This window comes from Brienomyrus brachyistius, unplaced genomic scaffold (assembly GCF_023856365.1).
Source record: "Brienomyrus brachyistius isolate T26 unplaced genomic scaffold, BBRACH_0.4 scaffold54, whole genome shotgun sequence".
NCBI classification, from domain to species: domain Eukaryota; kingdom Metazoa; phylum Chordata; class Actinopteri; order Osteoglossiformes; family Mormyridae; genus Brienomyrus; species Brienomyrus brachyistius.
Window position 1 is genome coordinate 210,360 of NW_026042329.1, and position 12,344 is coordinate 222,703.

Consider the following 12,344-nt stretch of genomic DNA (forward strand, 5'->3'; position numbering starts at 1 on the left):
TTGTGAGACTGAAAGATTCCTTTCTCTGATCCCATGATGAACAGAGGGATCCTAACACAGTTGGACCCTCATATTGTGGGTGTTGTGCATCTCAATAGGTTAGGATGCTTATCTTTAGACCATTGGTTCGAATCCTTGGGTCAGCAGTGTTACTGGAACCATGACCCGTAACTCCCAATTTTTCAAGTGACTGGCTGATCTCTCTCAAAAACATGCTGTGCTGGCAGAGAATGCTCTCACCAGCAGGGGGTGCTGTTGTGCTTCGTAAATTCAGTTTTGTGCGTAATAGACAGAAATTAGGTACTACATGCCACATGTTTAGCTTTAACCATCAGAGATAGAAGTCAGATCTCTCTAGACTTAATTTACATCCATCCTACTTTGTTCTTCCTCGGAAAGCATTGCCTGTGAGTACTTTGATTATTAATATGTTCTAAAAGTATTACGGGTGACAATTTGTGCGAAGTAAGTGTTTTAGTGAATTGTATTTAATAATGGTTTGTGTTGGTGATATATCTGCATGGTGACTTTGTATATATATTATTTTGGATGTATGTTCTTTACTATTCCTGTTACGTATCTTACGGTATTCATGGGAAAGCATGAAGCTGTATTTGTGTAAATTATATTATTTGTAAAACATCATTTCAGTGTTTATTTCTACTGTCAGTTAAACAACTCTGTGTTCATAAAAACACTCAAATAAACTTCATTCTTCATCGTTATATAGCCCCATTGTTTAAGTCTGCTGCATTTCAAGCATTTCATTGTATTTTTACTTGTACAATAAAGCTTTCGAATCCTTCTGTTGGCAACCCCAATAAGGGAAGCTTTTTGTGTGGCGTAAATATACAGACAGACGGCCGTAGTAACCGGGATCATGAGACTCACGAGGAAGCTAGTGGCGCAGAAATCCTGTTCTATCGGTGTCACTCGAAAACCTGTCTGAGTGTGAGATCGTCAGGTGTGAGATCCTCAAAGCCTGTCAAGCCTCTAACTGGATGACGGTAGACGCACACAGCGCCCCCTCCTGGGCAGGGCATTATAACATGGCTTGTGATTGCTGCTGATGATTGAATGCGCTTACGCTGTCCGTGCAGAACATTAACTTAGAAGATACCAGGCGCATGAGGACATGATGTGCGTGTTTGTTCACAGCGTCAACATGCAAAAAAAAAATCACCAGGGGATTGAACAAGCACAGGACAAACCAAGTACAGAGAATATAAATGGCAGGGGGGATTTTAGGATTTGTTAAGGTGGAGGGCATAAAGTAACCTTATTATTAGCCAATGACATGTTTTGAATCAGTGAATGACAGGAGACTGGAGAGGGGGCACTTTGGGAGCAAATCAGCTTTCAGCCCTGGCCCTGTATAGCCTCTGACACAAGGGGAAATTACACACACACACACACACACACACACACACACACACACACGTATACCTAACCGAAAGGGAAATAGAAAGGCACAGGAGAGTTTCTAGCTATTGACAAAAAATTAAAGGCCAAGTCAAATTTAAACGGAGGTTGACTTTTTTTATTGTCATCAGGGGTAAAACAGACTTAAAATACTCTGGTCATACAAACACACATGATATAACAGAAAAAAAAGATATTAAATAAACTTAAAACATACAATGTCACTGCTACTGCACACCGTGAACCATAAAGATGAGTTAAAGGCTTAGTTTCATGGCAGAATTCTGTAATATTTTGTTGAAACCTCACTATTTCGGGATATTAGAAGCGGTAATGACCCAAGACCTACATATAAATGAAGTGATTGAATTTCATAGCTATTTACTTACTTGCTTACTAGACTTAGAGTTTATCATTACGAGACTCAGGACAATGACCAGATTCACAGAGAGGTAAGGAGCATATACTGATTACAGTGCATTTCTGCACCCCCTACATGACAAACCACCTCAGGGATGAGAACCTAAGTGCAGCCATGGGGCAGGTGACACCTCAGCACCACACTAGTGCAAATGGACCAGTGTGAGTTTTTTTCCCGGTGGCTGGAGTGCCAGTCCTGCCACCAACCCCCCAGTTTTTCCCTGTAAGTTGGAGGACCTCCTTATAGGGCTGGATGTAGATTAACATCATATCCAGGATGAAGCAATTGCAGGTTAATAGAGGGGAGTCAGGTGGTTGGTGAAACTCAATTTGGTAATTGCAGTCCTTTGTTGTATGTGAGCTTTGGTTCTTTGCATCTAATAATTTGGTAATCATCTTACAGAGAATAAACTGCCTATGTGTTCAATTTACCCTATCCTGGTGTACAGTGGTTACCCTGCTTCTATTATTTAGGCTCTCTCCGGAGTAGGGGCGTCTCACCTGCTACTGCTGGGTACTTCGGGGGTACAGTGTGGGTACTTAAATATCACGCTATCCACAACAGTACTACACTCCAGGTTGGCACCGTGACGCTGATAGGGAAGTCCTGGAGCCTTAGCCGATCTGCTCACGTAGTGCATGTAGCAGACTAGGGAGGCGATTGGTGAGGGTACAGGGACCTAGATCCTGCTGTACCTTCTCCGTCTGGAGGATTGGGCAGCCTAGACCCCTACTATGCAGGCTGTGGCCCAGTCTGTTACACTTGCATAACCTGAATACAAGCACTCACAGTCTCCAGACCCCCCATTCAAGTCCTGTAGCAGAAATAACCATCTTTTCACAGGTATAATTCAGCTGCACTGTTCTTCAGCTGTTCGTGTTACAAACTGCAAGCTGCAGTCACCTCTCAAGCACAGGAAGGTTAGACCCCTGAATCTGATCTCAGCTCAGGCTCACAGACATAAAGCATTGAAACATGCATAGTATAATTGCTTACAATGGAAGCTTGTATCTTTCAGTGTGATCTGTCTTTTAACGTTACTGGTCTTCCCTTCTCCTTCAGTTGAGTGTAGAGTTATTAAGAGATCTCTGGTCGGGGCCCAAACTTATGATAATTAAATCTGCATGAAAGCAGGACCTTTCATAAACCTCTCCGTTCGGATGGCTCTGTTTTAATTAAGGCTCGTTCATTTCAGGAGACTCCTTATTTCGCTACATTCTTCTGGGAGCTTGTCAACAGCTAAGCCACGGTAAATGGCTCTTGACTGCTGACCGCTTTTCTCATGGCGTCTTCGGTCACATCCCGGCTTAAAGATGAGCAAATGACCGTTTAAGGGGCTATTTGATCAAATAAAGTTGATTGTTTCTACATGAAGTATGTATCATAGTTATTTACATGCCAAGCTGACACTATTATCCGGAGCGACTTAGATAACACAGTAACACGGAAACTTTATCCACTTACATGCAGGGAATAATGTCTTGCTTATGGACAGTCCGGCGCCAAAATGATTTTGCCAGGTGGACTAAACCATTTAGGCCAAAATTGCATATTTCACTTGCACATACGTATACGTCAAGCACGTGCACATACATACCATGGGTGACTTCAGTGTGACCACTAGCACTGACAGGGCTGGCTATGAGGATTGTATTGGTCCCCATGGCTCTGGAGACCTGGGTGAAAGTGGCTCCATGTTCCTTGACTCTGCGAAAGATCAGGGGCTGCCGGTTACTGGATCCTGGTTCCTACACCCTGAGTCGCATCATTGGACTTGGTACTGCAGTACAGTTTCTAGAGGAGTTCCGATTGAGGCTTGTTACCTGCATTGTTCCCCAGGTACCTTTCATAAAGGAAACCTTGGAAGACCATGCAAATTCGTTACACTAGAGACATGATTTCCCCTCATAAAAATGCAGTCGTTTATTAAGCAATGTAGAAGGGCAGGTTGAAACAGTGACATGACCACACTGATCAGCAAAGCCAACCTCAATTCCTCCCACACACACACATGAAAAATAAAAGTCAATTAGGCCATTAAAATGAACATAAACACCAAGGAGCAGCACTGGGCTTCACGGCGGCTGGCTGGACAGAAGGCACCAAACACCACACGCCACTCATGAACACACCTCTAGCGGAAACCAGTGCAACGCCAAGCCCCCCCCCCTCCTACAGCTCTGCCTGCTGCCCACTTCAACCCCGCCGCTCTTGTACAATAAAACAAGAATAAACAAAAAAGGAAAGAAACTGCCCCACCGCCGACACCAGACCCAGATGGAAGGGGCGATATAAATGAGATCGCGATCCTCCCAATTACGCCGTCAGAAGGGCCGCCAAGTGAAGAAGCTAAACTTCAATGTAGGCAAAGCAGCAGCATCGCTAGGGATTGCAAGATGTAAACTAATGCAGCACCAATCACTCCCGCGGTCATATGTAGCCAAACAAACCAAAACGAAAAGAACGACATTACACACCAGAGTCTGCAATAAATGGCAGAATACACTTGCACATACCTACCAACACACTGATATAATAAGCGACCTACCTCAGTAAACACTGTTACCACAGAATGGAGGCACACAGCGACAGATATACTCCCAGTGTGGCACAATCTGGAAGTGCTAAATGACGGACAAGTTGCCTTTGCCCAAGCTACCTGAAGCAGCTGCACAACCCTGCCACCAGTATAGAAGCTGAACTTCCCGGTACCATGTACACGTCAGCGAAACGTGTCGATTGAACTAATCCTCCCACGCTCTTATATGGCATCACCTGGCTCCGCCTCCCCCAATCTGAAAGCCATCCGACCAATAAACCCTAATTGAAGTACTTAGGTTTGCACCTTCACATGAAAAGCAAGACCCACTACTTTGACCTGTCATACCTGTTTGAATCCCTTGCAGTTCTTTTTGTTTTCTGTTAGTGTCTCTTCAGTAAAACCCCTTTTGTTTCAGTCCTCGCCTGCTCCCTCTTCCTCTGTTCCCTCAGATACAGCAGCACGTCTATAAGATGAGCCTGTTAATAAGAAAAACAAAGAAATCCTTCAAAAACTATATATTACAGTATGACAGCTTGCAGGAATAGCTTATAAATACATATAATTTTTATCAAATTTTATCAAATTTTATCAAATATTTAAGACAGAGATTCTTTGTCTTAAAACATGACTGGTTCAAATCCCATGAATGCCTGAAGTGATTCTCCTCCATTGGGCCTTTGAGCAAGGCCCTTAACCTGCAATTGCTTCATCCTGAGTATGTATACATCCACATTTATAACCTTTAAGGAGGTCCTCTGATTTACAGGGGAAAAATTGGGGGCTGGTGGCAGGATTGGCACTCCAGCCACCGGAAAAAACCTCACACTGGTCCATTTGGACTAGTGTGGTGCTGAGGTGTCACCTGCCACATGGCTGCACTCAGGTTCCCATCCCTGAAGTGATTTGTCGTGTGGTGGGTGTGGCAATGCACTGTAATCAGTGCACGCTCCTTAACTCTCTGTACCGTACTATTACAGGGCTGGCAGTGCAGGTGCTTTGTTTACTCTAGGTACTCATGGTGCATTGTGGGTATTATATGTTAGATAGACTATGCACTGTACCATTACATGGCTGGCAGTGCAGATGCTTTGTTTACTCCAGGTACTCATGGTGCATTGTGGGTATTATACGTTAGACTATGCACTGTACCATTACAGGGCTGGCAGTGTAGGTGCTTTGCTTATTCCAGGTACTCATGGTGCATTGTGGGTATTATCAGTTAGATAGACTATGCACTGTACATGGCTGGCAGTGTAGGTGGACTGGACTGCGTAGTAATGGCTTAAGTGTTGTGTGCGTATTCTTTGTTTATTAAACCTTGTGAAATACCAGTCATGCCGGTAATTGTGAATTCAGAATAATAATGGAAGTAAAGGATTTTATAATTTAATTTGACCAATATTTCATTAATATTTTCAGGCCAAATGTCAATTTGGATGCGAATGTTTATTTTAAAAATCCATTTTGACCAGCGGTTGTGTATTTTCGTTGCCGTTTATCGCCGGCTGGCACTAAGTAATCGTGAGTAATTTAAGGAAAATTTCAAGGATCCTGTCGTGGTTTTTTCTCCTTCCCCGCCAAATCAGAAGTCAGAGGGCCGCTTGTGCAGTATCCAGAATTCAGTCTTTATTGCAACAATGAAGTTACAACCAAGGCTGGACACGTAAAAGTGTGCCCTGTACTGTTTTACACCAATTTTTATATAAGTTCTTATCATTTAACAATATCTCATCACTTACTTATCATCACCTACCCTCACTCTTAGACTGGGGAGCCCCTTTGAGCCCTGGCAGGAGACCAACATGTAAGTCCCGAGAAAGTGCCGGTTGATGCGGTGCTCCATCCCACAGCTGAGCTTCAACCAACACTGAGATCTCCCCTTTACTTTATACTAAATTTTGGGCATTACATGTGGGCAGGGGACAAGCTAGCCAGGCTCACCCCCCCTTACCCCCCCCCCCCCCCCCCCAGGCAATGTGTTCTCAATTTTTCATTTTTTTCCGAGCAATGCCGCCTGCAGTTTCAATTATATAAAGTTATATAAGTGATCAGAGAGGGAAAAAACATGCTCATGCAGTTCAAGAATATTATAGGTGAATCATGGACGATGAATCTGAATCTCAGGATGATCAGTCCATATACGATCAGAATCAATCCACACCTCAATTACCTCAATTACAATTACCTGTCACAGGAGGACAATGATTAATTCTAGGCAACGTAGTTTTATGTGTGTTATTGATTTAAGTGTCACTGCAGAACCGCGTTTTACATGTACAAGTATAACGCAAAATGTGCGTCATGACAGAATTAGGTGGCGGCGGGAGCTTGTCCCCTTTCTCTTATTGTTACTTGTTATTAAGTCATATGGATAATATCCCCAAAATTCCTACGCTGTGTCACTGAGTCCGTATTCATTTCTGCTTAAACCGCTCCCGCGTTTGATATGCAGCATTTCCAGTTTGTAAATGAAAGTGAAAGTATTTTAATGCTGGACTTTCCATTTAGTCAGATTCTGTATTGCAAGGTAAGATTTTAGTCAACTGATACAACTTAAAATAAAATAAGGTATATTTGGGAGTATGTATGTATGTGTATATATAAGCACTTATATATAAGTACATGCCGGTGGTTCAGCATCCAGCGCGACGAGTCTGTGGACGGCAGCAGTACTGCTCAACTAATCGTGTTTATTCGGATGGTATTTGAAGATTTTTCTACTAAAGAAGAGGTCCTCACGCTGATACCACTGAGGACATCTACAACGCGGTAAAAACTTTCTTTGTGGATAAAAAAGTGCCGCTGGTGAAGCTTGTGTCGGTAACTACCGATCGCGCACCGGCAATGGTGGAATGCCGTGCGGGCTTCATTGCGCATTGAAAGAATGATGCAGACTTCCCACCTTTCTTACACTACCACTGTATCATTCACCAGCAGGCGATATGCGCGAAAGTGACCCGGTATGACCATGTAATGGCGCCCGTTGTAAAAATCATCAGCATTCGCGCCAAAGCCAAGCAACATCTCAAATATAACTTTTTTATAGTGGAAACAGCTGTTTCTCAAACCAGTCCTGGGAGACCCCAGACATACATATTTGTGTGTGTGCATGTATGTATGATGTATGTATGTATACATGTAAAAACACATCTATATATTGCGGCCGCACCCGTTGCATGAAGTAGCTACTAGATATTATCCATGTATGTCACTATTTACCCTTCGTGTTCATAGAGGCCCCAGGATCAGTCATCTGCTCTAGATCGGCACAAAAATGGGGGGAGCTGCTTCTGAAATGACCCACCCTGTGGAGTGTAAAACAAAGAGACCTGAGAGGTAAGACGGAACCTGTGTGTTTGTACTGTTTTACACACGGTCATAAAAAATAAACGTTCTAGCATTCTCGAAAGAGAGAGTAACCTGTCTTAACTTAATTCACTTCCTCGAGACTTAACTGATTCAGGTCCGTGGGATAGATGCTTTATGATTATCATTTATTAAGTTTATGAAATTTAATTTCCTTCAAAAATTTGCATTTAATTGTACTCCCCTTTTGCGGTCCTCTGCTGCCACCTAGCGCTGATTCTTCAATTTCTCACATCTTTATTGCGCGAGGTGATTTCCTGAATATGCGCTAAAATAAAGTTTATATTTTCGGTCTCCGCACAGCCCCCTCCCCCCATTCACAACATGTTATCGGTATTCAGTTCAGTAGCCGGTCAGCAACTTTTTTTTATTGATAGCTTGGTGAAATTTATTGTGAGAAATCCCATTTAAGGCTAAATTCATATAATATCAAGCAAGAACAGGCAAGCCTAGTAATGGAGGCTGTAACAATAATACTAAACCTTTCATATTGGGATATTCATTATAGGTGAGACTTTATTTCACATTAAAGCTAAATGTAAACAAGCATGTTTGCATCGAACTTCACAGCATATCAAAGTACACGAAGACAGAACAGAAAGTTAAACAGCTGAAGATTTAATGTGACCCTGTCCACAGTATATGAATTATATTTATATAATGAGGATCTTTCCTCTCACTGTCCACAGTGTCCTGATGGAGAGAGCAGGCTCACCTGCACCCAGCTGTGTTTCCATGAAGAGTGACCAGTCAATGGACCCACCACTCCGCTTCAGAGAGGGACCTTTTCCTACAGATCAAAGGTAAATATACATTTAAACATTGTTTAAAACACTTATAAGCAAACACAAGCTACAAGAAAAAATAACTTCAACTTCTAATTTTATTAACTTTTGTACAGAGCCTGGGAGGGACATGGGAGGAAAAAAACATTTAAACATTTGCCAGATCTAACAAAACATTAGTAACTGTGCTGTGTCCGTTTGAAATACAAGAGATGGAATTTTGGCCTATTTCTTGAATAATAGGTATAAACGTAAATGATACAAATTCTCCGGCTCCAGACTCTCCGGCTGCTAGCTCTCCGGCTCTCCGGCTGCTAGCTCTCCGGCTCTCCGGCTGCTAGCTCTCCGGCTGCTAGCTCTCCGGCTCTCCGGCTGCTAGCTCTCCGGCTCTCCGGCTGCTAACTCTCCGGTTCTCCGGCTGCTAGCTCTCCGGCTCTCCGGCTGCTTGCTCTCCGGCTCTCCGGCTGCTAGCTCTCTGGCTCTCCGGCTGCTAGCTCTCTGGCTCTCCGGCTGCTAGCTCTCTGGCTCTCCGGCTGCTAGCTCTCTAGCTCTCCGGCTCTCCGGCTCTGTACCTTTCGCAAATCCCATTGTCTTTGAAAATGTAAACAGAAGTTTTGTCTGTCTTCTGTATAAATCATGTCTAAGGTTAAAGTCTGAGGATCACTGTAAAAACTGACTTCTTACGAGCTGGAATTAGAAGGTAGATTGAAAAGTGCATTTTAAATGTCAATCCTCAGCATGCAGCTGGAAAACAGCTACTGCTCTATATTGATTAATCATGACTGGACAGTAGATTGTCTTCTTCTGGGACGGATGTTTCTGCTTTGATAATAAATAAATTCTCATGGGCTCTTTAGCTCTGATCAGACTGAGGCTTCAGTTTGAACATGTTTAATGGAACAGATCCTGTTACTAATTAGCTAGTTATCATGGGATGGGGGGATGGTGCAGGTGAGGAAAGGATGACGATCCACAGTGCGGCTCCAACATGACAGGGGTTTATAACAACACAGCAGAAAATAAGGGAACCACGAGGGGTCAAAAGGCCATCCATCCATCCATCATCTTCCGCTTAATCCGAGGTCGGGTCACGGGGGCAACAGTCTCAGCAGGGAGGCCCAGACTTCCCTCTCCCCGGCAACTTCATCCAGCTTCTCTGGGGGGATCCCGAGGCGTTCCCAGGCCAGCCGAGAGACATAGTCGCTCCAGCTTGTCCTGGGTCTTCCCCGGGGCCTCCTCCCAGTGGGAAATGCCCAGAACACCCCACCAGGGAGGCGTCCAGGAGGCATCCTAATTAGATGCCCGAGCCACCTCATCTGGCTCCTCTCAATGCGGAGGAGCAGCGGGTCTACTCTGAGTCCCTCCCGAATGACTGAGCTCCTCACCCTATCTCTAAGGGAGAAACCACCCTGCGGAGGAAACTCATTTCGGCTGCTTGCAATCGCTACCTTGTTCTTTCGGCCACTACCCATAGCTCGTGTGATCATAGGTGAGGGTAGGAACGTAGATCGACTGGTAAATCGAGAGCTTTGCCTTTTGGCTCAGCTCTCTCTTCACCATGACAGACCGATGCAGCGCCCGCATGACTGCTGACACCGCACCGATTCGCCTGTCGTTCCCTTACTTGTGAACAAGTCCTCCACTTGGGAGAGGACCCCATCCCCAACCCGGAGAGAGCATTCTACCCTTTTCTGGTTGAGGACCATGGTCTCGGATTTGGAGGTGCTGATTCTCATCCCAGCCGCTTCACACTCGGCTGCGAACTGTCCCAGGGAGAGCCGAAGGTCATGGTCCGATGAAGCCAACAGAACCACATCATCTGCGAAAAGCAGAGACCTAATCCTGAGGTCACCAAACCGGACACCCTCAATGCCCTGGCTGCGCCTAGAAATTCTGTCCATAAAAACTATGAACAGAATCGGTGACAAAGGGCAGCCCTGACGGAGTCCAACCCTCACCGGAAACGAGTCCGACTTATTGCCGCCCATGCGGACCAGGCTCTGGCACTGGTCATACTGGGACCGAACTGCCCTTAAAAGGAAGCCCGGCACCCCATACTCCTGGAACACCCCCCACAGGACTCCCCGAGGGACACGGTCGAATGCCTTCTCCAAGTCCACAAAACACATGTAGACTTGTTGGGCAAACTCCCATGAACCCTCAAAGACCCTGCTGAGAGTATAGAGCTGGTCCACTGTTCCACGGCCAGGGCGAAAACCACACTGCTCCTCCTGAATCCGAGGTTCGACAATCCGGCGGACCCTCCTCTCCAGGACCCCCGAATAGACCTTACCAGGGAGGCTGAGGAGTGTGATCCCCCTATAGTTGGAGCACACCCTCCGGTCCCCTTTCTTAAAGAGGGGGACCACCACCCCAGTCTGCCAGTCCAGCGATCTCTGCCCCAAAGATAGGTGAGTCCGCCCCCAAGGCCTCAGACTCTGCTTCCTCATTGGAAGGCGTGTCGGTGGGATTGAGGAGGTCTTTTTGAAGTATTCACTCCACCGACCCAGAACGTCCTGAGTTGAGGTCAGCAGCGCACCATTCCCACCATAAACAGTGTTGATGTTGCACCGCTTTCCTGCCCTGAGCTGCCGGATGGTGGACCAGAATCACCTCGAAGCCGTCCGGAAGCCGTTTTCCATGGCCTCGCCAAACTCCTCCCATGGTCAAAAGGCCATGACAACAAAACACAGGGGAACACTAGTAAAGAGCAGGGGGGTATTTTCTGTACATGGATTACTCGTTTAGCCAGATGTAATTAAAGATTTGATATGATCCTGGATCTGTCGGTTTTTCGAAACCCTTGCTGGATGTGTTGTCATAACAGCATATCCGAATCCTCAAACCTGCTAGGAGAAGTGGGCTGTACTCCGAAGCGGGGTTACTGACTTATCGGATTTAAGGTGCCACAGTAAACAAGGATTAGCTCACACACGTAATCAGTGTTCGTGCGACCGTTCAGTCATGGCCTCGCCATTCATGGATGAGCGACCAACTGCAGTCGGTGCTCAAATAATAAGGGAATTTCAGACTGAGAGGGTTTTGCATGATCGGCAAGATACTTTGTTGCCGGATGATATTCTTTTCGAAAGATACCACTTCAGCCGAGATGGAATATTATATTTTACAGATTTAATAGCTCCGTATAGTAGACGTCCAACTAGGTGAAATCGGGCTCTCACAGCCACACTGACAGTGTACATTGCCATGAGATATTTTTTGTATACTGTAGGCGATGCGGAAAATATCAGAGTACAGTTTGCCAGGCAATTCGCAAAGTCTGTTTGGGTCTGAAATATTTCCTTCGGGTTTTCATTGTTTTTCATGAACACCTGCGATTGCAAGCAATTAAAGAGGCGTTTTATGCCGTTACAGGTGATGTATACACAATAAAATTACAGTTCTATAAAGAATTTAAAAATCACACTAATATTCTCATTATACAGAATTTCCAATGGTTTTATCTGCCTCCTTCTAATTAGCTTCAAAGGGGACGTTTTATAAATATTAAAGATTTACAACATTTCATATACATAAAATTAACACACACACACATACATATATATATATATATATATGTTTTTTGATGTGTCTCCTTTAGTACATGTTAAATCTCTGAATTCATCATACCCCTGTAATAAAAGGTCCTGCTCGGTTTGCGTGAAAAATTGTGCCCCGTTTTCTGACATTTTGTGGAAGCCAATGAAAGACTTACCGATCCAGGGTTCTTGTCTTAACATATATGGGCTTTTCAGGCAGCACAGGTGCGTGTGATCATCTTGGATAAATGGATCCAGCTAGACTAATC

At 44.7% G+C, this 12,344-nt stretch overlaps 1 protein-coding gene across 1 annotated transcript in view; it reads left to right on the forward strand.

Moving 5' to 3' along the window:
- The window catches only part of LOC125724024 (NACHT, LRR and PYD domains-containing protein 12-like), a 593,671-nt gene that overhangs the window by 186,522 nt on the left and 394,805 nt on the right, over positions 1-12,344 (forward strand). The window contains exon 7 of the mRNA XM_049000874.1: positions 8,441-8,554. Coding sequence (XP_048856831.1) covers positions 8,441-8,554 — 114 coding nt within the window. The remainder of the gene's footprint in view (positions 1-8,440; positions 8,555-12,344) is intronic.